The following is a 26,358-nucleotide window of genomic DNA, read 5'->3' as shown; positions in this document are numbered from 1 at the left end:
AATTTTTATTTTATGTATATGTGTGTATTGCCTGCATGTAGGTAAGTGCACGTGTATCATGCAATGCCCGTGGAAGACAGAAGAGGCTGTCAGATCTCCTGGAACTGGAGTTACAGACAGTTGTTAGCTGCCATGTGGGGCTGGGATTCAAACCCAGGTCTTCTGCAAGAACAGTCAGTATTCTTAACCACTGAGCCATCTCTCTAGCCCTCCTATTTATCTTTTAAATGAGTTTCTGCAATTGAACTCAGGTCATCAGGTTCTTGTGGCATGTGCCCTTATCACTGGGCCATTGGCCCTTCCAGCTTGGGACTGTTATTAATAAAGCTGCTACCAATGTTCGTATTCGGATTTTTGTGTGAACATGAGTTTTTATTTCTCAGATAAACACTCAAGGGGTCCACTGTGGGGTCACATGGTAGATGCATATTTAGTTTTAGTTAGTTATTATTTGCGATGCTGGGATATAACCCAAGACTTTCTACATACTAGACAAGTGCTCTACCACTGAGCTACATGTTCAATTTTTTTTTGAGACAGGGTCTCCCTATAGCCCCAGCTGGCCTGGCACTTGCTGTATAGACCAGGCTGTTCTGGATCTCATAGAGATCTGCCTGCCTCTGCCTCCTGAGTTCTGGGACTAAAGGCTCGTGCCACCATGCCCCGCTATAGTTTTGAATCTATATTTTTATTTTATGAGTATGTGTGTATTGCATATATGTTAAGTGCACCTGTGTTGTGCAGTGCGTGCCCACAGAGGTCAGAAGAGGGTGCTGTATCCCTGGAACTGGTTGTTAGCTGCTTTGTGGGTGCTGTGAACTGAGCTCAGGTCCTCTGCAAGAGCAGCCAGTGCTTTTAACTGCTGAGCCATCTCTCCAGCTCCATAGGTTTAATTTTATATAAAATTGCCAAACTATTCTCCAGGGGGCCAAAAAGGAAAAAATGCTTTTTTTTTTCTTTTGCTTTTTTGAGACAGGGTCTCCCTGTAGCCCCAGCTGTCCTGGAACTCACTATGTAGACCAGGCTGGCCTTGAACTCACAAAGATCCACCTACTTCTGCCTCCCAAGTTCTGGGATTAAAGGTGTGCGCCACCATGCCTGGCTTGGAAAAATTGTTTTTTGAGACGGTTTCACTGTGTAGCTCAGCCTGCAACTTGCCATTTAGATCAGGCTACCTTCTATCTTACTGAGTTATTATTCTATTGATATTTTCAAGTTTCCTTAAAATTTTTTGTTACATTTATTTATTGTGTGTGTTGTGTATTCATGGATGCATGAGCATGTGCCAGTGTTCCTGCCACAGCACACGTGTGAAGGTCAGAAGGAGATGATTCTCTTTCCACCTTGTGGATCCTGGGGATCAAACTCAGGTTGTCAGGCTTGATGGCACACACCTTTATCTAACACTGAGCCATCTTGTTGAACCAAGTTTCCTTTTATTAGAAAAGATTTAAAAATATTTATTTGTGGGGGCTGGAGAGATGGCTCAGCGGTTAAGAGCACTAACTGCTCTTGCAGAGGACCCGGGTTCCATTCCCAGCACCCACAGGCGGCTACACACAGTCCTTAATTCCAATCCCAGGGGAATCTGAAGCCTTCTTCTGACCTCTGTGGCATTGCACGACACGGGTGCACTCACATACATGCAGGCAAGACACTCATACACATAAAATAAAAAAAAATTTGTGTGTGTCTGTGTGAGTGTATGCACACTATATGTGGAGGCGCGATGAGGGTGTAGGGTGTCTTCCTCCATCACTCCCCACCTGCTCCTCCACGGTATGGTCTCTTGAACCTGGGGCTCATAGGCTTCTTGGTTGGAAGCCAGCAAGCCACAATAATCCTTCTATCTCTGCCCATCTTGGTGCAGGTGTTACAGGTGTTTGTGGGGGAATGGCAGCTTGTTATGTAAGTGCTGGGATCTGCAGAACACCACTCTTAACTGTGGAGCCATCTCTCTAGCCCCGTTTCTTTTTATTATTGTTTATTACTATGATTTGATACTGAGGATTGAATCTAGGAAGGCCTCACATATGCTATGCAAGTGATATACTACTGAGCTATAGCCACAGCCCTTTTTATTTTTATTTTATTTTATTTTATTTATTTATTTTATTTTATTTGAGACAGGGTCTCACTGGCTGTCCTGGAACTAGTGGAACTAGACTGTAGACAAGATCAGTCTCAGACTCACAGAGATCCACTGTCTCTGACTCCCAAGTGCTTAGATTAAAGGCCTGTGCCGCCACACGTGGCTTAGTTTAAGTTCTGATGTATTGACCTATGGACCATTTTGAGCTAAATTCCAAATTCTTTTTTATTCTGGCATCCACTAACCAGTTGTTTCAGAGCCATTACTGAATACTATACTTCCACTGAATTATTTTTGTGTTTTTATAGAAAATCAGTTGATCAAAAAAAATTTATAGGGTGTGATCTTAAAACAGAGTCTCCCTGTAGCCACAGCTGGCCTGGCACTTGCTATGTCGACCAAGCTGGCCTCAACCTTACAGAGATTCGCTTGGACCTGGCTCATAATTAACACTGTTAGTGAACCCCTCGGGCTAATTCCAGGCTCTCATTTCTGCTGCCTCATCTGAATGTCCTATCTGCACCCTAGGAATCCATGGTGTTGATCAGCATAACTTCTCAGCAAGCCTGGAAATCAGTGTGATGCTTTGGCTTTGCCATGTAGGTCAGTCACTTTTCTCACGTGTGACAAAACAATTGACAAAAGCAACTTAAGGAAAGAGAAGCTTATATTGGCTCATGACTTATGGGTACAGTCCATCCTGGTGGCAGGAGCATGAGGCAGCTGGTCACTTTGCATCCACAGTGATGAATTCTCATGTTCAGCTCACTTTTAACTTTTACCCTTTTTTAGTCAGTCCAGGAGCCCAGCTCATGGGTTCCTGCTGCCTACATTCAGGATGGTTCTTTCCTCCTCAGTTGAACCTCTTTGGAACAGCTACATCTAGAGATATGTCTCCCAGGGGATTCTAAATCCTGTCAGTGTCAAATCAAGATCAACTATTAGGGTGGGGAGCTAGCTTAGTTGGTAAAGTGCCTGCCATGCAAACTTGAGTACCTGAGTGCCTGAGTTCAGTTGCCAGCACCTATGTAAAAAGTTGGGTGTGATGGCATGCCAGTAATCCCAGTGGGAAGGTGGAGATGGGAGGATCCCTGGGGCTTGCTGGTCAGCCTAGCACAACTGACAAGTACTAGGTCTCAGTGAGAGACCTTGTCTCAAAAAACATGGTGGATAGTTCCTGAGGAAAAACACTGAAGGTGACTGCTAGCTTCCACACACATAGGTACATACATGCACCCACACATATATCCCCATGTGCACTATCAGCTTTTAGTTTTTTTCTCTTCCCTCTTTACCCTCATTCATATTTTCTCTCTCTCCCTCTCTCTTCCCTTCTCTTTCCCTCTCTGTCTCCCTCTCTCCTCTGTCTCTCTTTATCCCATGCTTTTTTCAGACAGGGTCTCATGTAGCTGACCTTGAATTCATTGTGTAGTTAAGGATGACTTTGAGATCCTCCTGCCTCTACTTCTCATGTGCTGGGATTATGGTGTACATCACCACGACCAGAAAGAACCAGTTTTTCTAGAGAATTTTCCCTTGGTTTGGGCAGAGGCCTGGAAGCTGAGTGGGAAGGAGGTAAGAAGGGACATAGCTCAGTTGTCTGTAGCAAACACCTCCTCCCTTTGTGACTCTCCCTGACGCATCCTCTTGGGGAAATGAGCTTCCTGTTGGAAGAGGGTAGGGATGGCAGGAGGTGAGGAAGGCTGCTGGGCTCTCTAGGTGGGGACTGATAAAGTAGCAGTATGACGAATAGGGTTGATCAGGAGAAAGCACCAGGACACAGATAAAACTCCATTGGAATACAGTTTATTAGCAAAGGAACACATGGGACAGATTCCCTTCTGGGCAGGGAAAATGTCTGCCCCGGGTCATGAGCTGGGGTTTTTTTGAGGGGGGAGGCTTCTGCTTCTCGCAGAAGGTGGGAAGATGTATTTTTTAAAGTTGGGTGTGCGGGGGAAGTGGGAGAGCTGGACTGTTAAAACCTGCCCTCTTTGCAGATGAAAGGGGAAGCCTGCTGTGTTGGTCAAACAGTGGAGAAAAGTCTGCTTCTCTTGACTTCAAAGACCAGAGTGCTTATGACTCAGTTCCCTTTTTTCAGGGGCTTGTGAGGCCCTGTTGGTGAGGGGGCGGGGTTATCTGAACCTCAACAGGGACTAAGCCGGACACTGTAACTTGACAGGCAGTCAAGTCTCTGTTTTTGTTTTTTCTCCATTTTGTGTGTGTGTGTGTGTGTGTGTGTGTGTGTGTGTGTGTACGTGTGTGCATGCATGCATGCATGCATGTGGAGGTCTGAGGACCATGTCAGGAATCATCCTTGATCACCTTCCACCTTACTTACTGAGGCAGGACTTCTCAATCAAACCCAGAGCTCGAGATATGGCTAGTCTTGCTAGCCAGCTTGCTCTGGGCATTGCCTGTACAGGTGGCCCCATGCCCATCAAGCCTTTGCCTGGGCTCTGGGGATCCAAGCCCTGGTCCTCACTCTTGTATGTGGAGATCTTTGCTACCGAGTCTTATCCTCCATCTGCCCCTGCAGGGTCCTGATGCCTTCCATTCTAGAGTTCTTCTAAGGTCATGAAGCCAGCTTGTCTTTTGTCCCCACACCCTCCATGCCCCCTGCCTCTCCCCACTGCAAGTGCTTGGGTTCCACGTTTTGTGGTCTGACAGGTTTATTACCAGATGGCTGCCTGCTTGACTCCAGCTGTTGTCTTTCCCGCTGTTCTGCCTTGTGGCTTTGTGTTTTTCTTTTTCATCCAATCTCCTTTTAGTGGCGTTTTGGGGGCAGAGATAAACTTGCTATATTTAAGAAGAATTTTATTCATTTATTTATTCTTTTTTTTTGTGGTACTGGGGATGGAACCTCAAACCATCTCAGAGTGAATGACAGGCTGGCCAGGGTACACCTGCTTGCTCTTAGCAGTTCTCCCTACCCAGTGAGACTGGGGCCCTGGGGAATCCCCTCCCCAGAGCTCTCATTTTCTCTGGATATGTATGTATGTCTCAGGCTAAGTAGCTAGCTAATGACAACTATTACTCAGTGGTCAAACATTCTGGGATCAGGGATACCTGGCTTCAGCTGCCTTCAAGCTAAGGAAAACTCCAAGCCTCAGTTTCCTGTGAAATGCCCGGGTGGGAGGACCCAATAAGACCCTGCAGGTCCTGGGGTTAGAGATGTAGCTCAGTCGATAGAGTGCTTGACTAGCATGCACAAGGCCCTGGGTTCTATCCTCAGCACTGCTGGGTGTGGTGGTAAGTGACTACAATCCTAGCATTTGGGCTGAAGAGGCAGGAGGATCAGAAGTTCAAGTTCAGCTGCTTAGCAAGTCTGATCCAGCATCTGACTCAGCATAGGGGCTACAGATGACCCAGTCTCAAAAAATAAAAGCAGGGGCTGGAGATTCAGAACACTGACTGTTCTTGCAGAAGACCCAGTCTTGATTCCCAGCACCCACATAGCGGCTAACAACTGTCTATAACTCCAGTTCCAGGGAATCTAATGCCCTCTTTTGACCTCTGTGAGCATTGCATGACATGGGTGTACTTACATGCATGCAGGCAATATATTCATACACATAAAACAAAAATAATAAAATATATTTAAAAAAAAAACAGAATAAAAGCTGCAGGTCCTGCCCTGGGGGACACACAGGTGTCTGGAAGGCTCATAGTAATGACATGGCATCACCTCTCCCAGGGCAGGAGGCCAGTACCTGGAGGACACCAGCTCAGGACATGGATCAATGCAGGACTTTTTTCTTCTGTCTGTGCCTTCTGGCATCTCAGAGCACCACTGCAGGTACCAGGGCTCTCTAGGGGTGAGGGGCACAGAGAAGTTGGCTGATGACCGAGTCCCACTGCCCACAGAGGTGAAAACAGATCTCCGGCGCTTGATGATGTTGATGGAGAAGCCTCTGAGCCGGAGCTTGTCTTCCTCCATCGGGTGAGTCAGGTGTACCCCCTCAGCTGTGCCTGTCTTCCGCAGGCAGTGACCGGGTACCCGCTGAGTGCCTGGCAGTGCTCTGTGAGGTGCAGGACAGGCCTTCACTGCCCTCCTGGAGCTGTCTAGAATGGGAACCCTTGACAACAGGGGTGTCACGAACCAAGTGGGTCCCTGAATTTCCTAGGCGGGGGCTCTTAGATACACCATAGAGGAGGGAAGTTATGTGAAGGGAGCAGAGGTATGGAGGGTGGAAGCAGGATGAGGGTAGGAGACCCCCACCCCCAGCCTGTCTCCAGCTCCTCTCCCTTACCTAGCCCCAGGTACATCCGGCGCCTGGAGCAGATGCTGCTTAACTCCACCTTCAATGGCCACAACTTGACCTTGCAGACGAACTTCATCCAATCTCTGGTCTTCAAGTTGGGTTGCAACTTCCCCGGCTTCTCTCTGACCAGTGCCACCCTGGAGCCTGTCCCCCAGGTCAGAGGCAAGCAGGGGAGCGATGTAGGGGCTTAAAGTCGGAACCTTCCTCAGCCTGCTGCCCCAGCCCCCTGACTAGCTGGGAGTCATCTCTGCTTTACTGTGTGAAGAACAGAAAGGGGATGCTTTGTGGCCCCTCACGATCAGGGTCTTCCTCCTGATTTTGCCTGGAGGTGGGTGGAAGGCAGGTCCCTGGGGCTGGTGGCAGGGACACTTGCACCCTTTTAGGACCTTGGTGTGAGGGGCTGGATGTCTGGCCAGTGTGGGGCACCAGGTGCTGGGTGTCTCTATTCTCAGGGGTGCAGGTGGGTGGGGATGGACAGCCAGGGTCTCGGAGGAGGTGCCACCCGAGGGCTCTGCAGGTGGAGGCTCAGGGTGAGGCTGGGAGTGTTTCATGGAGAGAGGGAGCACAAAGATGTTGGGGCTGGATCTTCAGCCCTGGATGCCAGATTCAGCCGGTCCACTGCCGTCCACAGGCTTGGGCCCCACATGGCATGCAGTTTCCCGCCGAGCTGACCCGGGGTGCCTGTGAGACCTCCCAGCCTACAGAGCTTCGGCTCATCTGCATCTACTTCTTCACCGCAAACCTTTTCCAGGTCAGCAGAGTGTGGCCAAGGAGAATGGCTGCCAGGCCTTCCCTGGGGGCACTGTGGGCATCCATGTCACTTCCTGGCTTCTGAGTGGGGACCAGCACCAAGTGGGTCAGCTCACTGTACAATCCGAGCCAACCATTGCCTCTCTGAACCTCAGTTTTCCTACCAGTTTTAGGATGGGACAAAAGCAATTTAAGGAAGGGTTTATTCTAGGTCACAGTTTGAGGACACAGTTCATCATGGCCAGGGAGTCGTGGTGGCAGAAGCTCCCCGGCATGCCCAGGGTCCAGCCTAATTAGATAATCCCTCACAGGCATACCTAGAGGCTAACCTAATCTAGATAATCCCTCACAGGCCTGCCAGAGTCTTGTCTCCTAGTTGATTGGTGATCTGGTCAAGTCAAGATCACTTACAGTCATCTTTGAAGGGAGGTAGGATTGCAGTCTGCAAATGAGACCCAAGAATCTAATGTGTCCTTGTCTGTCCTGAGGTGGGAGTCAGACAGAAGGCACATGGAGAGGAAGGGCTGCAATGAGAGCCGGGTCTCATTCAGCGTATCACTTGATCTCTACTTAGCCCTCCTTCCACTGTCTTTCCAGGATGGCAGCAACTCTTCCCTGCTCAATAACTATGTCCTGGGAGCCCAGCTGGATCACAGGCTGGTACACAACCTCCAGGAGCCTGTCAACATTAGCTTCTGGCACAACCAAAGCCTGGTACTGTTGGGCCTGCTTCCACCCCCATCACACCGAGGCTTTCCTATTCAGCACTGGTTTGATCAAACTTGTGGTACCATCTGGGAAACAATTTAAAATCCATCATTCTTTGCAAATTCCTGCAAACAAGAAAGAAGTTTTCACTCGTGGCATTCATCATTATTCTTTTCATTTGCTAGCAAGAGAAAACCAGCTCAAGCTAGCTTAAGCACTAACGGTAACTTACTGGTTCCATCAATGGAATGCCCAGGTTTGCTCCACTTTCAGGTATGGCTGGATCCAGGTGTGGATCTAATACTGTCAGGGTTCAGTGCCTCTTCATTCTTGGCAATGGTTTCCTGCTGTGGCTTTCCTTTCTGTGGTAAGATGGACGCTGAAATACCAGGTCTCTTTCTCCTCCCGGAAGGCTCTGCCCTACCAGTGTAAATCAAGGCCTTAAGATCTTAAAGGTTTGGCTGCCTCACATGTTTGTCTGTCAGCCAGGCTGTGTCCAAGAGGATGGGCTGCCTGGATTTGCCAGGCTGGGTCATGTGGTTTAGGGTAGTGCCGGTGCTGATGCTGGAACAGAGAAGGCCACACGGTGGGCCAAAGACCTGATACTGTTGGGTCCCCAGCATCCCTGCATCCCCCTGATGCCCAGATGGCACCATCTGCTCCATCTGCTTCCAGCCTTGGCAGGATGGCCTGCTGTCCTCTCAACTTCACACCAGCCTTTCCTTCCCCTCTGAGTTTCGCAGTTGCTCCTCCCTCTGGAATGAATGCCCTGTTCCACTTTCATTCAGTCCACATGTCCTCTAAAGCCTGTCTTCCCTCTTTCCTTCCTCTGTGGTTTCACATTGCATGCCTATGTCACACCCTATGTCCCATTGTGGGGCTCAGCTGCAAGTGGGTTTCCAACACTGGGTCTGGGTCTGGGAGGAGGTGGCAGGGGACAATGGGTTATAGAGGACGTGCCATGCAAAGGGCCAGCACTGGCCACTAGCATGCTGAATTGCCTTTCATGTCTCCACAAACTTTATGACTTGCATATGCATGGTCCATTTTTTCAGATGAATAAACTGAGGCCCAGAGAAGCTTGGTCACTTGCCCAGGACACTGAGAACTGTGGTGGAAATGGGGTTGGCATCTGGGATTATCACAGCCCAACCAGCACCCAGAAAGTGTTGACAAGGGTGCACTTGAGTCTCTCTTGGTCCCCAGGACCTGAGACACTGACATGTGACCCCATTCTGTATCTCCGGACTGATTCTTCACATCTCCTCTCAGGAGGGCTACACAGTGACCTGTGTCTTCTGGAAGGAGGGAGCCAGCAAGGGCCGCTGGGGGGCCTGGAGCCCTGAGGGCTGTCACACAGAGCAGCCCTCGTCCTCACAGGTGCTCTGCCACTGCAACCACCTCACCTACTTTGCTGTCCTCATGGTATGTGGGCATCCTCCCTGAGTGGGAGGGTCAGAGCTACAGGGGCCGTGATGTGATGTGTGGTACAGGAGCAAGGCTGCAGACAGCATAAAGGGTAGAGAAACCAACTCTAGTGGGCTTAAGTCATGCATACACAGATAAATTTTGGGGACTTGCATTCCTTAAACAGGCTGGGTTAGGCTTCAGGCATGGCTTGACCCAGGAGCTAAGTCACACTAAGACAGGACTCTCTGTCCCTCAATTATGCTTGCCCCATGATGGCTTGGCCCTCAGCTATGTCCCAGCAACTTCAGACTCATGTTCTACTGACTTTCAGACCAGTGGGATGAGCACCTCTGTTACCTGGCCTCACTTTTGGGATTGAATGAGAATCTAGTCCCTTGAACCAATCATTATAAGCAAGAAGAGGAAGGTCTCTGACAGCCCAGGCCTAGTGTATCTGTCCACACAGATGGAGAAGTAGTGCCCCCACCTCCACCTGTGTGCATGAAGTGGGGAGGAGCGTTTTAATAGGGGAAGGCCAATAGGAGTTTTGGGTGGCCTCATTCAAGCCAGGACTGGGCTGGGCTTTGGAGGAAGGGACTTAGAGCTGAGGTCTGGGGGTGCCCTCTGGCAGATGCCAGGGACAGATGAATATTTCCATGCCTTGGGCCTCTGGCCTGCTTTGCCCCTGTAGCAACTGTCCCAAGACCCAGTGCCTCCCGAACTTCAGGTGCCTCTTAAGTACATCTCCATTGTGGGTTGCAGTGTCTCCATTATGGCCTCACTGCTCACGATTCTGCTGCATGTCCACTCCAGGTAATCCCCTGCTTCAGTGTCCAGCCTACCCACCCTACCACTGCTTCCTGTCCTTCCTCTTTTCCATTGGCTTCCCTGGGCAGGTGGGGTTATGTGGAGGGTGGGGCCACAGGGCATAAGCCAGCCTAGAAGCGTGGCAGCTGTTGGGTCTTTCTCTATCAGCCTCTGCATCACTGTGGGTCCCTCCCCATCAGCCTCGGTATCACTGTGGGTCTCTCTCCATCAGCCTCAGCATCACTGTGGATTTGTGAGCCCAGGGTTTAGCACTGTCTGGGTTATATCCCACTCATAGGAAGCAGAGTGACTCCATCACACGCATCCACATGAATCTGCACGCCTCTGTGTTGCTCCTGAACAGCACCTTTCTCCTGAGTTCTGCAATGGCCATGCCCACCATACCCAGATCAGCTTGTATGGCACTGGCTGCCACCCTACACTACGCACTGCTTAGTTGCTTCACCTGGATGGCCATCGAAGGCTTCAACCTCTACCTTCTTCTGGGGCGTGTCTACAATGTTTATATTCGCCGATACTTGCTCAAGCTTTGTGTGCTGGGCTGGGGTAAGGAGCACTTGCCTCCAGAGTCTCCACTATGCAGGGTGTTGTCCCTATGTCCTTTCTTCCCCTCCTTCATCAGAAGGTCACTTCATGCCCATGAGCTAGCATGCCTGTCAACACTCCGTCACTACCTTCTACGTTACTAAGTTGTCCACCATGTCCAGCTCTACCATGCCTCTATCAATAGTTCCATCACCACTGCTTTCCTTTCCACAACCCATCTCCATCATCCTCATCATCTTCCTCATCATTGCTGCACCCCACCTACATCCTATCCACTTCTTCACCACATCAGCACCATCACAGATGCCTCCATCACCATTTTAATTCCCTCTTTATTGTTTCTATTTTCTCACAACTCCCCAGTCCCATCTCTTATTAGCTCCTGCCACCACCTCGCAGGTGACCACTGCTGCTGCCCCCATTCTGCCTTGGAACCTCACTAACTGCATCTTGGAAGAGCCTTCTCCAAGAGTGCCAGGTCCCCAGTCGCAGGTGACCACTGCTGCTGCCCCCATTCTGCCTTGGAACCTCACTAACTGTCCAAGAGTGCCAGGTCCCCAGCTCTGAAGCTGGAGCCAATGCGGGCTGCTTCTCAGTGTAGTCTGTGTTCCCTGCTCTGTCAGCTGCCCCGGAGACCAGGACCAGCTCCTCTCAGGGCCTCCTGAACTTTGTCTTACCCCTCAGGGTTCCCAGGCCTCCTGGTGTTGCTTCTCCTGGTGGTCAGGAGCTCAGTGTATGGACCTTATGTGACCTCCTTCTCCGAGAACCAGGAAAACAGCACAAGTGCTCAGAACATGTCCATGTGAGTTCCTAGTTACAAGCCTGAGTTCTCTATCATGAGGTACCCGCTAAGGGACAAAGGAGGGGAGGGGGCTGTGGTTTAGGATGGGGAGATACCAGGGGCTCTGCCCACTCCTTCCATATCCCCAAAGACCTCTTCAGGGGTAGGTCTGTGCTCTGTGCTGACCAACTAGGAAGCCATGGGGTGGTCTCCAGTTTCTGCTCAGCCTTCTGGACTGGGCAGTAGGGCCTTTGGCCTCCTACCAACACTTGGCCGTATAGTCACATGGTCACACATTTGTGTGGTCTGGCCCAATGTAGCCCCTAGAGCTGCCTAGCTAGCTGGCACCTGACTGCTCTGCCTTCAGGCCACCTTGCTTAGCTAGCTGGCTCTGGCTTAGCTCCTTCTGCCTTGTACTGGACTGAAGACATTACCAGGACCCTGTGCTGTTGGGGTGCGGTCTGGGAGAGGGGAACACTCTGGGGGACGGGCTCAGCCTGTGCAGGGCTTGGGGGAGGCAGCAGGCAGAGGTGGGGACAGACTCTGCTGTGGCCTCCTGCACCCAAGGATATTAAGCTTATTATTATGAAACACTTCCATAGTTGAGTAGAATATAATATAAGAGACCCCTGTGGAGGGCCAGTGAGATGGCTCAGTGTGTAAAAGCCCGTGCTGCACAAGCTGAATGACCTGCATTTGATCCCTGGAACCCATGGTGGAAGGAGACGACTAACTTTCAAAAACTGTCCTTTAAGCCAGGTGTGGTGGTGGACTTCTTTAATCCCAACACTGGGGAGGCAGAGGCAGGTGGTTCTCTGTGAGACTGAAGCCAGCCTGTCTACATAGTTAGTTTGAGGGGTTATAGGAAGGCCCTGTCTTCCCCCCAAAAAATTTACAGAAGTTATTCTTTGACCTGCACACAGATGTGTGCTGTCCTGCCCATACCTGCACTCACATACATCATACACAATAATACTAATTACTTAAAATTTAAAAATTTTATGTGCATGAGTGTTTTGCATGTATGTATGTATGTATGTATGTATGTATGTATGTATGTGATGCCTGTGGAGGCCAGAAGAGGGTGTCGGATCCCCTGGAACTGGAGTTAGAGACAGTTGTTAGATGCTCTGTAGGTGCTGGAAACTCAACCCCAGTCATCTGCAAGAACAGTCTGTGCTTTCAACCACTGAGCCATCTCTCCAGTGCCCCACCTTTTTAAAAGAGATCCTAGTGGAGCCATCCAGGGAGCTGGCAGTCCAGCCACCGTGGCCCGCCCTGGTGATGGCAACTTAGAATGCCTGAGGCCTCTTGGGGCAGGCCTGGTGAATGAATCTGTTTAGTGCTCACAGGGAGACTCAGCTCCACTGCTATTGTATGTCATGGTAGGGCAACTGAGGCACACACCACTCAAGAACTTGTCCAGGAACCATGCTGTTAGTGCAGAGCCAGGAGAGCAGTCCTCCAGCATTGCTCACCCCCAATCCTAGTTGTCACTGAGGGCTTGGAGGGGAGCCGGGGTGGGGGGGATGGCATTAGTGTTATTGGTATCTCTGAGGTGTGACAGCCCTCTTCAGAGATGTCTCTCATCATATCATATTCATATGTGATGTGAACAGAAGAGCTTAAGGGACAGGTCCACAGGACAGGAGCACAGCAGGGTACAAATGGGGACCTCTGTCATGGAACGAGTGTCCCTGCCTTCCCATCACCTTCCTCTGCTCCTCAGGAGACTATTATGCTGCTTCTGTGACTTTTATCTTCCACATTAAAAAAAACTCTATCATCTATTTATCTACCTGCCGTTGATTTATCAAGCACCCATCTTTCTATCTTTTGTTCCATTTATCATCTGTCTTAGTTATTTTTCTGTTGCTGTGATAAAATGTTCTGATGAAAGCAACTTAAATAGAGCAAGGGGTTTATTTTGATTCACAGTTCCAGGGTACAGTCCATCATAGTGGGGAAGTCAAGGTGGCAGGAGCTAGAGGTAGGTCACATTGTGTTTGCAGTCAGAAGCAGCAGCAGTGAATGCTTGCTGTTGCTCAGCAACCTTTTTGCAGTTCTTTTAACTGTGTCCTCATGGATAACTGGCCAGGCCCTTTCCACCCTACTCCACTATTATTATCGCCTTATTTCTACCTTTGTGCCACCGAACACCCCTCCTCAGAAGCCTCCCCACCTAGACAGGCTAGCATGTCTCTCCTGAAGCAGCATGTGAACTGTCACCCCATGGTCTGGGGGGGCACTCTGAATGGGACAAGCTGGGGAGCAAGCAGTGGCAGGGAGACCCCCGAGGGCACTGAGTGTACTCAGCCTGGTGTACCCGGGGCTTGTCTTGGGCACAGGAAGGAGGGGAAGGGTTTCAGCTGGGTCAAGCTAGAATGAAGCACTTGCAGAAAGGCAGGGAGGCACTTCACAAAGGGGTGGGAGGTGGCAGATGATCCTATTGTGGTGGCCTGATAGGGAGCTGGACTAGAATAGAACAGAGTTCTGTTGTGTGTTAGGGCATGTCTACTCACCCCAGATAAGGAAACTGATGACAAATCAAAGGAAGAATACCATCAAAGTCCAACTTGGTAAACCAATGAGTTTTATTGATGTTGCTTACCAGAGTATGGTGAGGGATTACTTATAGGAGTAGAAATGACTCACAAACAGCTGCGTCATCAAAGCCCATCCAGTACAGGTGACAACTCAGCTCAGGAAAGCAGGAAACTTGGAGCCCACTGCACAACCTGTAGGCCGCTCAACAGGTTGGAGTGGGTTTTTTTTTTTTTTTTTTTTGGAGACAGGGTCCCAGCTGGCTGAACTCTCCCTGTAGACCAGGCTGGCTTTGAACTCACAGAGTGCTGCCTGCCTCTGCCTCACGAGTGCTGGGATTAAAGGCATGTGCCATTATACCTGGCAAGTGTTTTTTTAATTATTATTTTTATTTTATTTTATGATAGACAGTTGTTAGCTGCCATGTGGGTGCTGGGATTTGAACCTGTGTCTTCTGCAAGAACAGCCAGTGTTCTTAACCGCTGAGCCATCTCTCCAGTGGCCCCCCCGCCCCCGCAAGTGTTTTCTAAGTAGCTCAGTTGATCTGAGCCTCTCGCAAGCAGTTTGGCTGGTCTCTGACTTTCCAAATAGCCCAGTTGGTCTGGAGTATCAGTGGACTTCCTGAAGCTATTAAGTTGTTTGCTTCCTGAGCTTAAGGAACTTCCCTGCAGGGTGCAATGTTCTTACTTCTCCTTAGAGAATCCTGTTGTTTACCTCCCTTTTAACATCTCATGTCTCAAAGAGATTCCCTTCAATATGTAATGTCTTATCTCAGAGGAAATTGCTATATGATAACCTTCCTACCTCCTGCAGATGCTGGGTGTGCAGCCCGGTGGTACACCATGTTCTGGTCATGGGCTATGGTGGCCTCACATCGCTGTTCAACCTGGTGGTGCTGGCCTGGGCGCTGCGGATCTTGCTGAGGCTGTGGGCTCGAGACAAGGTGCTGAATCCCTGGGCCTGCTGGAACACTGTCACGGTGCTGGGTCTCACCATACTGCTGGGCACCACCTGGGCTTTGGCCTTCTTCTCCTTTGGTGTCTTCCTGGTGCCCCAGCTCTTCCTCTTCACCATCTTCAACTCATTCTACGGTAGGGGCTGAGGGGGCCCACAGGGTGGCAGATGTTGGGAGGATACTAGTCACTAGGGGGCTCTAGGTTAAGGGGTAAGTGGGCTGAGTACACAGTTCCACTTAAGCTGCTGTGGGGCCACATCTGTCAGAGGAGGGCCTTATCTGCCTCCAACATGAATGAAGCTGGCCTCTGAGTTTATTCCTCTATCCCCCAATAGTGGGGGAGGGGGGTCCTGGGTTCCGGTTCTACCCCACCGACCAGCCTTGTCTTGCAGGTTTCTTCCTTTTCCTGTGGTTCTGCTTCCAGAGGTGTCGCTCAAAGGCTGAGGCTGAGGCAGAGATGGAGGCAGCCAGCTCCTCCCAGACTATGCACTAACCTGCTACCTGGCCTGCAGCCCCAGACTCTCTGACTGCTGTTAGCCCAAGACCTAGGCCCTCCTGGGGGGGCCTTTTCCACCTCTGTGAATTACCCTGGTACAGAAGGCAGGGCATGGCTCTGTGTTCCAAACCCTCTGTAACCTGGAGGCAGCCCTGATGGACACCCTGTGGACAGGGCACAGGCCTGGGAGTCAGAATGCCATGTTCTACTTTCTTCCTGGTGAGGAATGGACTGCACCTGGCCTGCCTTGCTCAACACTTACAGAGACCCACCCAGCGTCAGCTCTCACCAACCTGTGGCCTATGCCTGGGGCCAGTTTTCCTTAACCAACCCCAAATGATGGTGATTCCAACTCTGAGCCCTCTTCCCAAAGATTGGGAAATTCAGTCCTCCCCTATCAGTGCTCCCCAAATCCCCACAGGCCTCGTAAACCAGCAGCCAAAGCCAGGGCCTCTGTTTTTTTTTCCCTGAAGCTGAGGGAGCTGGACCTGAAGGACTCAGGTCTTAGACCATTGTATAGGATTTAATTCTCCTGCTGGACGTGAGGGTGTGTGTTCACAGTCCACAAACTTTCTGCACACAAGTGGAGAGAATCCACGTTGCCCGGCCTGTCAGACCAAGTGGGCGACAGTGTTCATTAAGCCAGTGCTTTCCCCTGGTTGGACACCAGGCGGTGCTGTTGGCCTGTGCGCCAAGACAAGTCACCTGTCTGAGAACCTGTGCACTAGCTGGAGTGGCTGGGACCTCCAGGACTATCCCTGTGGAGCAACTGGCAGGAAGCATGAGCCATTCACATATTTATTGTCTCTCTCCCTGTACAGCTGACCAAGGTCACTCTTGAGGGCTTGTGCCCAGGCATTAGACCAGCTGGCCAGCACAGACTCAGGACCTGTGCCAGCCATCAGTGAGGGAATTGGAGCTGGATCCCTGTCCTCCCAGGGGTTACTTGGCCTGCCTGGGGGTTTCTGGATTTCTATAGCTCCTCACTGGCTGGTACAGGCTCTGAGTCTAGACACCAACTCTGCCACTTGCTAGCTGTGTGTCTGTGGACAAGTCATTCAACCTTTCTGTGCCTTATTTTCTACAACAGGGACAATAGTAGTAGCTTTTGAAGATTCAGTAAAAGACTTCATTTAAGTCTCAGCACAGTGAGTCTTTACTAAATGATTACTGCTATCATTGGATTTTCTTGTAGTTTTTTTTTTTTTGTGTGTATATTTATTCTGTAAGTGTACATATGTACAGAGGTCAGAAGACACTGGGAGTTTTGCTCCATCACTCTCTGCTTATTCTCTTGGGACTGAACCTGAGCTAGGCTGGTGGCCAATAACTCCAGACCTCTGGTACCCCCCCTAGTCCATCAAACCTCTTACCCGCACCCCACCCCCAGTGCTGGGGTTACTAGTGCATGACCATGCCTGGCTTTTTACATGGGTGCTGGGATTGAACTCAGGTCCTCATGCTTGTGTAAAAGTGCTTTTACCCACTAAGCTTGTCTCCCTAGCTCTTGTTATTATTAACAGTATCAGTTGAGTCTGAGGCAAGCTGTCCAGACCTCAGGCTCAAGGCCATTCCACCCCACAGCTCCTTAGGTATATCCCTCCATTCCTGTTTTGTGGCCTCCCCCACTTTTATCAGGGGGGTTCCTCCTTCCTCCAGTGGTTCGTTTAACACATTGTCCATGAAACTTCTCTGTTGCCCCACAGAGAAGGCCTCGTTCCCATTCTGGCTCCAGGTAGGGCATCTCCTGCCTACCTCCCTCAGGTTGATGAGAGTCTCCATCAGAGCCCCCAGGTTATTCCAGCATGGAGATCCTTGGTCTGGGTTTTCATGGTAACGAGAGTGCTGAGGGATCATGGGAATTTGGACAGCAGAGTCATGGGAGATGACTCAAGTTCACTTGTCTGCAGTCCTGTGAAGCAGGGCCTTGCTCCAGCACAGAGTCTGGCCTCTCAGAACCAGCAAACCCAAAGCCACCTGAAAAAGGATGTGGCCATAGTCACACGTAATGGGCTTGCATGTTCCGGGAAACAGCCCTGAGCCTGTGGCTCTGAACCCTATTGGGGTATGGGTTCTGGGGGTATCACTTCCTGTAAATACCCCAATGGGTATGGGAACAGGAACCTGCATAGGGAGGAGTGGGCTTCCAGGCCAGCTCTATCTGTGTCCTAGGACTCCTGTAGGTTCAGGCTAGCCCAGAGGGGTTCTGGGGCTTCCAGACTGGCAAAAGCGTCAGAGATGGAGTCTGGGGATGCTGCTGACTGTGGGGGGCAGGGCTCTTGGTGAAGGGCTTGACAGTGGGTGTAGGGTCAGGAGTCCCCCATGTTGTTTGGGTGCTGTTATTTTATCAAGTGTGTATGATGTGATGGGGGTTGTTGAAAAGAGTATTCCAGATAATGCAAAAGAAGCCTGCATTTGGAGGCATACTGACACCAAAAAGTTGCTAGTTTATCTGAAATTCAAATTCAGTAGCATGTCCCATATATCTATTTTTATTTTTGCTAAATTCAACCCTAATTAAAAAATATTGGCTCAGGAGTTCGCAGGCTCTTCATTTTTCAAATCAACTCAATGGATGCCTACTGAGCAGTCCTCTGCCACTAGTGCATACAGTGTGTTTTTTCTGTTGCCAGCTGTGGCCACCAGCAGAAACTCCAAGAGGTCTGCCCTACTCCACCATCACCACTGGCTCAGAACCATCCTCCACCTGGACAGGGCCTCCTCACGGGCCTCTCTGCCTCCCCAGAAGCTAGAAGGAATCCCCTAATTTGCAGCCTGATCAAGCCCTCCACTGCTGAAACCATTCGGTACCCTCCTCTTCTGCACTGCCAAACTCCCAGTGGAGCTTGGGAGCCCAGGGTCTGGCCTGTGACCCCCTCCCCAGCCCAGTTCCTTTTTCCCGTTTCTTGCCGCACGTAACGACTTTCACTTCCCTGTATTTTGTCTTTCTCATCTTTGGGCTGTTCTTTTTCGGAAATGTTCTCCCTGATGCCTTTCACTTGTGGAATGATGGCAACATACCCTTAGCATCTGGGCTTTGCATATCCCCTGCAGCCTCCAGCCTGGACAGAACAGTCCTGGCCCTCCAATCTGGGGGAACTTTCTCTCCACTCCCTTCCCCCATGGCGGAAGTTATTTCTCCGCTTACAACTGTTCCTGTCTGGCTTTGCTGCCAGATGGAGAACATTTTGGAGACAGGTGTTGTGTCTCGTTTGCTCATTCATCCACCACATAATTGCTAAGCACTTGTATTTCGGGCATTGCACTAGATACTAAGGATATATAAATGAACAACTTGTCGAAGTCTAGTGTGTGTGGGTGTCCTACAAGAATCAGTTTAACAAATGGAAGTAAAATATGACAGTTGGTGACATGTACTGTGAAGAAAAATGAAGGAAGGCAAGGGGTGGGGGGTGCTGCAACCCTGGTTTCAGAAGAGGGGTGCTGGAAAATAAATCCATGGGTGTTGGGTTTGGAGTGTAGGAAAAGGTCAGTGAGCTGACCTGGCCATTCCAGGGGTGGAGGGCTAGCCCCAAGCCTAGAGTCTTAAAGCAGTGCTTCCGTGTGGTGATGGTGAGCTTTGGACAGCTGGGGGTAGGGAGAATGGGCCGGTGGGTCTCCTCTGAGATTAAGTTCCTGAGGGGCATGGTTGACTGTGTTGGGGAGCCCCCTGCAAGACAGCAGTAGTCTCCATGGGGGAGGACAAATTCCCTAGATTAGATCAGGAGGACTTGCTCTGTGAGTACGATCAAGCAAGAGGGTTCAGTATCAGTCTTTTCAAATCACAAGTGTGTGTCACCATGAGGGACAGCAGAAAGGAAAGAACCAAGAAATTTAGACCCCCCAGCAACAGAAAGAATACCAAGTAACCATACAGGGGATGCATAAAGAAATAAAGTTGCAATAATAGGATGTATGGATAAGTAGAGAGGGGGAGAGAGAGAGAGAGAGAGAGAGAGAGAGAGAGAGAGAGAGAGACTTTTTTTTGGTCTTTTTGAGACAGGGTCTCCCTGTAGCCCCAGCTGACCTGGAACTCACTATGTAGACCAGGCTGGACTTGAACTCACAGAGATCCACCTGCTTCTGCCTCTCAAGTCCTGGAATTAAAGGCATGTGCAACCATGCCTGGTGAGAATGGAACTTCTAGAAATGACAAACAATTAAAAAACCCGACAAACAATCCACCCCTGAATAGAAAATGAATGAGTAATGAGATGAACCAGGAGTTGTTTGTAAGGAAGGGGGTGCAGAGACATCACAGGAAGAACAACGGAGGGGTACAGAGAGCAGAAGATGTTTTAGTCCCAGAAAAAGAAAATAAACGAAGATGAGGCAATAAAGAGAAAACTGCTACGCGTTTTCTAGAAGTGATGACAATCAAACTTGCAGAACCAGGAAGCAAAATTCATCTCAAGTGTAATATATAAATATGAACCATGCTTTGCGCATCTTACTGAAACTTCAGGACGCCAAAGGCAGAGAAGTGATGAGAGCATCACTGAGAATGGACAGATGGAGGAAAGTGAGCTGGCTGCTCCATGGCTATGACAGGCTGCAGTGAGGTCCCCAAAGAAAGACACATTAGCTAGAATTGTGTCTAGCAAGAGACCCTTTCAAGAATCAAGACAAAAAGGAAAATATGTTCCTTTTAACATTTAAATGTAACTACAAACTGAGAACAACCTAAAGAGACTTCAAAAATAAAAAGGTACTTCAAGATGGTAAATGATTCCAGAGGGTCGCCTGAGATGCAGAAAGGAATGGTGGGTGCAGCAAAGCTTTCCACAGTTGTCTGTGTGAAATAGTGATTTTGTTTGTGGTGCTAAAGACAGAGATGAAATATTGATGTAAGTCAAGAAGGAGATGGGGCTATAGTGATTGGAAGCCCTTACGTTTGGGGTCACAGAGGTTGTCAAGACGTGGAGAGCCGACCATAGGGGACCTCACCTTTAGTCCCAGAGCTTGGGAGGCAGAGGCAGGTGCATCTGTTTGAGTTTGAGGCCAGTCAGGACTATATATAGCGACTCTCTCTCTCTCTCTGTCTCTCTTGCTCTCTCTCTCTCTCTCTCTCTCTCTCTCTCACACACACACACACACACACACACAAACACATACACACATGGCATTGTTTGACATTAGTGTTGTGGTTTGGAAGGATTTAAGTGTGTTAGAACCCCCCTCCCCCCAGTGTAATGCTGCTGACAGGGAGGGCTCATGGAAACTATCTATCTGATCATGGAGGCATGGTCCTGAAAGTGATTCATATGGCTAACATGGGACCCAGTTGAGTCCCAAGACAGTGGGTTGTTTGGTTGTTTTTTGAGACAGGGTCTTCAATAAAACAGGCTGTCCTCAAACTCATTATGTAGTCTATACTGTCCTCAATTTAACTGTGTAGCCCAGGCTGTCCTTAAACTCACTCTATAGGCCAGGCTGGTGTTGAATTTTTGATCCTCTCGTCTTCTCCTCCTGAGTACTAGGGTTGCAGGGATCACAGCTAGATTGTCTTACCATGTGGTCTCTTCTGCATAAGCTCCTGTCATTATCTTGAGGTCCTCATCAGAGTCAAATCAATGAAACCACCCTGAAGTTTCAACCCTCCCCCCCGCAAACTATGAGTTAACTGAACCTCTTTTCTTTGTAAAATACTCAGACTCGTGTATTTTGTGATAACAATGGAAAACAGACTAACTAGATATTATTATTTAAGTGGACATGGCAAAACTTGAAAGAGCAACAATTAAGAAAATAAAACTGAAGTGTATTCATTTCATTCTATCAGAGGGGAAAAAGTGTTATAGGAAAAGAGGGAGAAAAAGAAACAGAGTATTAGAGATCGAGTGTAGGACAGGAAACACCCACATGCAATACTTAAAGTGAATGCAAATGGACTCAGCTTATAAGAGAAAAGGTAAGAGATGGCCAAGAGTGAATGCAGAAACAAGACAGGTGTGCGGTATAAGATGCTCAGCTCCAGCGACAGCAGGTGGGAACAGTGCCAGGAGCAGGCAAAATACAACGTACCAGGGAGAAAACAGCCCGAAAGGAGTCTTGGTAGGCATTTTGATATAGAACAAAACAGGTTTTAGTTTAGTTTTTATTTTAGGCTTTTTGAAGTTCTGAGGATCAAACCTGGGTCCCCACATGTGCTAGGCAAGCTCTGGGCTGATGAGCTGCACCCCTCTGTCCCTCTTCTTTTGAGATGGAGTCTTACTGTGTCACCCAGACTGGCATCAACATCCCCTTGCCTGGGGTCACAGGCATGCAACAAAAGATAACGCTGTTGTTGTTGTCTTTTTTTGGTTTTTGTTTTGAGACTGGGTCTCCTTGTAGCCCCAGCTAGCCTGGAACTTGCTATGTAGACCAGGCTGGCCTTGATCTCACAGAGATCTGCCTGTCTCTGCCTTGTGAGTGCTGGGATTAAAGGCATGTGCCACCACTTCTGGCTAGGCTACCACACTTTAAAAAATATTTTTATTACTTTTTAATTTTATTATTTTTATTTCATGTGTATGAGTGTATTGTCTGCATGTATGTGAGTGCACCTGTGTTATGCAATGCTGCCGCAGAGGTCAGAAGAGGGCTTCGGATTCCCCTGGAACTTGAGTTAAGGATGGTTCATAGCCGCCATGTGGGTGTTGGGAATTGAACCCGGGTCCTCTGCAAGAGCAGTCAGTGCTCTTAACCACTGAGCCAGCTCTCCAGCCCCTAATGTTTTTTTATTTATTACTTTAAGTGTATGAGTGTATGGTCTGCATGCATGTAAGTGCACTCGTGTTGTGCAGTGCCCTTGGAGGTCAGAAGAGGGTACTGGATCCCTTGGAACTGGAGTTATAGATGGTTGTTAGTTGCCTCGTGGGTGCTGGGATTTAAACCTGGGTCTTCCTCAAGAGCAGCCAGTGCTCTTAACTGCTGAGCCATCTCTCCAGCCTCCTGGCTATCACACTTTTATAAACAAATGCATCAGCAGTTGGTCACAGCACAGTGACATGGTGATTGTCACATTAGAAGATATGATGAAGGAGCCTCCAAAGGCTAAAGCAAAAGTTAAAAAGAGGACGGGATGAAAGGTGACCCATACATCTGGAGAGCTACACTGGGGCCTACAGACATTCCCATTTAACCTGAGAGATTCTTATGTGGCCCCAGACATGTGTGTGTGTGTGTGTGTGTGTGTGTGTGTGTGTGTGTGTATGTATGTATGTATGTATACATATATATGAATCAAACATTTTCTGATAACAAATTATAAAGAAATTTATTTTCAAACAATTTGGTATACATATAATTTCACCATGTACTAAAGACAAAAGCAAACTTGCATACAGATGAGATGAATGTGCTTGTCCAACACAACACAATGCCATCCCAAGATACTCTAATTTGATATTTACATGCCTAGGAACAACAGTGGGAAAATATTAAAAGCCTTTGTTTTCTGTAATTAAGTCAGTATGTTTCTATAAGAGCAGAAAGTTTTATATGTACAGCAAAACACTGCAGTTCATAGGGTGCAACAGTCTTGAATCTGAGCTGGGTGTTCCAGGCAGTGTTTGTTGGTCCTGGGTGGTGTGACATCATTTGCAGGGCAGAGTGCATGTGTGTGTTCAGAACTGAGGCCGCAGCAACATTCTGCTATGCAACAGGGGTGAGCTACTGACAAAACACCTCAGATTTATTATACATTTGATTTTGAATTCACTTTGCATCTTTGTGTGACCAGAAACCTTTTACTCTTGCCAGCCTTTCCTTAACCCCACATTCAATTATGTGACCCCATAGGGGTGTCAGCTCACAGTACCAGGCAGCTTTGAGCTGAACCATGTCCATGGATTGGGAGACTCAATGTCTTCCAGGATGGCAGTTTTCCCCAAAGTGGGGAGATTCGTCAAGCACTCGAGTACTATTTGCAAAATCTGATTGGCATTGTCTTAGAAGGAAAACTCTGGAAAGTTCTAGATACTGAGGACATGTTCTGAACACAGTGCAATGAAGTCAGAAGGTGATGGCAAATCTATAAGCTTAAAAAACCCCCCATATACTTGGAGATCTTTGATGGGGCTAGGCAAACTGACTGTGAACAGAAAAGTGAGGCCAGGAGAAGTTGGAGCAGTATGGGGCCTTCTGCCTTCTGACTGTGAAAGTATGTGAGGGCAATGGACAAGAAACCAGCAGGAAAATTCCTTCCACATGTGGGCAGTGTGTGGGCAGCACACTCAAGAACCAGTTCTAACTGGACCTACATGCTTACATGCCTTTGCTGGGCATGGTGGCACACACTTGTAATTCCAGTATCTGGAGGTTGAGGCAGGAGAATTATACATTCAGGGTAATCCTATGCTATATGGTAAGATTTTGTTTCAAAAAGAATTAATATAAGAAATAATTTCTTACCTCAAATATACCTTACAGCAAGTGAATAGACAAGCCAGGTCTGTATTATGCACACTCATTATTCTGTTTTCTATCACTATAATAAAATACCTGAGTTTGGGTAGCTTATAAACAAGAGTTTTTTTTAGTTCAGTTTTGGTGACAGAAGGGCCATATAGCAATGACTGGGGCTCTGATGAAGCACCTCCTGGCAGCACCACCTAATTGGAGATGACATCACAGTAGTGGGAGCAGGAGAGGGAGAAATCTCAGAGAGACAGGAAGCCCAAGACTGGAAGAGCCTTTGACTTCCTAGGTTCCACCTCTTAAAGGTTTGGTGATCTCTTGACATGTCACACTGGGACTAAGCTTCTAGCATAAGAACCCTTGGGGGACACTCACACCGTGACACACATGTATCTGACAGGATTGCTATAGAAAACCTAATGAACTGGTAAACAAAGAATAAACAACCCCAGGAGAGAGAGAGCGAGAGCACAATCTATGACTTGGCATTTCACAAAAGACCAAAAAGCACAAATAGATGCCTAAGTCCAAGGTGTTCAGGCACAGGAAGCGGAGGCCACTAGGACACATTATCTTCCCCACATTTGATTGGCAAAAATTATATCTGACACTATTAAGTATTGACAAGGATGTGGTCAATGGTAAGAGGGTGAGGGGGTTCAGGTACATTGTACAAACATGTAACCATCAAAATCTAGGTCTGCTGCCATCTGCTGATGACCATACCAGTAACTCACCAAAGTGACAAGGGAGGAAAGAGCTTTGTGGTCAATAAGCTGACAGGTAGACGATAGGGGCTGCCACCAAGATTCCATCTTTCTAGGCTGTGGGGTACAGAACTTATGTGGGGACTCTGGAGAGTGACCCTTGGCTATGGCAGGGCAGCTCAGATGAACACTTCTGATGTGTCCAGTGTTATGGATCTCTAACCTTAGAGGAAGGCCAAGAGGTTGTATGACTGGTGGCATTAATTTCCCTGTATTATTCTTTTTAAGCAAGTCTGACTTTATCAGTGACACAAAACAGGAACAACAAATCAGGTCTAGAAGGGCAGGGTGGTGCAGACCTGGAATCCCAGTTCAAGGAACAGAGGCAGGAGGATCACAAGTTTGAGGCCTGACTGTGCTACATAGTAAAGCCATGTCTCAAAAACAAACTAAAATGAAACACAAAACAAGAAAAAAAAAATGGAACAAGAAAAAAGCCAGAACCAGACCCCAAACAGGCTGGCTAGCGGTAAGAGCGAGTTAGCACGTTTCTAGCCCTGGCACAGGCATTCTGGGATCCCAACGGGATGCCTTGCAAAGTACCAGAGATGCACCCGAGAGTGAACCTAACTGCACCACCTGTAGTTGCATAAATTCAGGAAATGGCCCAGCTAGACACACTGGTTTTCATACAGTGGGATATTATAAACAAGAACACTGATCAGTGTGTCTATCACCTACAACACGGAAATGTCTAAGACACATGGTGCTGCACGAGCAAACTGTCCTGGGGAACACCAAACCTTTGAAACCGAGAACAAGTAAGGAACATCCAAGCACGTACCCTGCACTAAGTGCATGAACCAGGCAAAGCACAGGAGTGACACGCAGCATTCTGGAGTGACCGGAGGGGAGCCAGGAACTTGTGGCTTATTAGCAGGCAGAGGTGGAGAGCACTGCTCCCTCCCTCCCTCTCCTACCCCTCCCCCCACTTTCTTTATTTCTTGTGGTCCTGGGGGTGGAACCCAGGACCTCATGCATGGTGGGCAACACTACATCCGCAGCCCTTCACTCCATTTTTGAAAAACAATAAAAGACAATATGGAGGCAGGAAATTGCTACATTAAAGTTTTTATTATGATTATTGTTATCTCTTTTTTTTGTCTTTTTGAGACAGGGTCTTCCTGTAGCCCTAGCTGGCCTGGAACTTGCTATATAAATCAGGCTGGCTCCATCTCACAGAGATCCTCCTGTCTCTGCTTCCCGAGTCCTGGGATTAAAGGTGTGCACTGCCGCATCCAGCTTCCATCTGACCTTAAGTACAGCCTACCCACCTACTTCTTGGCCACTGTGGCCCATCAGGATCCTGACCTGCCCTCCTCCAGCTCCTGTCCTGCTTCACACCCCAGAGGCAGTTCCATAGCCATCCGTGCTCCCAGGCCGCACTCCTCCCAAGGTTACCCAAAGTGTGTCATGATTCCACTCCCTGTTACTACCACTTGTGTGTGTGTGTGTGTGTGTGTCTGTGTGTGTGTCTGTGTCTGTGTCTATAGATTTGTACCCATGAGTACAATTGCCCAAGGAGGCCAGAAGAGGGCATCAGATTCCCCTGGAGCTGGAGTTTCAGGCAGCTGGGAGCTACCTGGCATGGGTGCTGGGAATCAAACATGGGTCCTCTACAAGAGCAATGTACACACTTAACCACTGAGCCATCTCTCCAGCCCTGCAAATTGTTGGTTTCAAGCATTCAAGTTTTTCATTCTCTGAGCTTCATCTTCTCCCCAAGAGGAACAGCTTCCTCCGTATCAGATTATCTATAAATCTTTCATCAGCTCATTTGCTTTCACAATAGCCTTGTGCAGTAAGTTGTTATCACTTT

At 48.7% G+C, this 26,358-nt stretch overlaps 1 protein-coding gene across 1 annotated transcript in view; it reads left to right on the top strand.

Moving 5' to 3' along the window:
* Adgrg5 (adhesion G protein-coupled receptor G5) overlaps window positions 1-16,541 on the top strand; it is a 21,834-nt gene extending 5,293 nt beyond the window's left edge. Inside the window, exons 2-12 of the mRNA XM_008834887.3 lie at window positions 5,787-5,888; window positions 5,957-6,032; window positions 6,347-6,509; window positions 6,986-7,105; window positions 7,702-7,818; window positions 9,085-9,237; window positions 9,914-10,035; window positions 10,328-10,596; window positions 11,281-11,398; window positions 14,735-15,012; window positions 15,269-16,541. Coding sequence (XP_008833109.1) covers window positions 5,825-5,888; window positions 5,957-6,032; window positions 6,347-6,509; window positions 6,986-7,105; window positions 7,702-7,818; window positions 9,085-9,237; window positions 9,914-10,035; window positions 10,328-10,596; window positions 11,281-11,398; window positions 14,735-15,012; window positions 15,269-15,369 — 1,581 coding nt within the window. The 5' untranslated portion in view covers window positions 5,787-5,824 and the 3' untranslated portion in view covers window positions 15,370-16,541. The remainder of the gene's footprint in view (window positions 1-5,786; window positions 5,889-5,956; window positions 6,033-6,346; window positions 6,510-6,985; window positions 7,106-7,701; window positions 7,819-9,084; window positions 9,238-9,913; window positions 10,036-10,327; window positions 10,597-11,280; window positions 11,399-14,734; window positions 15,013-15,268) is intronic.
* Window positions 16,542-26,358: the final 9,817 nt, after the last annotated feature.

The sequence above is a fragment of the Nannospalax galili genome, unplaced genomic scaffold, assembly GCF_000622305.1.
Source record: "Nannospalax galili isolate Female #2095 unplaced genomic scaffold, S.galili_v1.0 scaffold957, whole genome shotgun sequence".
Taxonomy (NCBI): Eukaryota; Metazoa; Chordata; class Mammalia; order Rodentia; family Spalacidae; genus Nannospalax; species Nannospalax galili.
The sequence above is the reverse complement of the archived record's forward strand: the minus strand, read 5'-3'. Positions and strand labels throughout refer to the sequence as shown.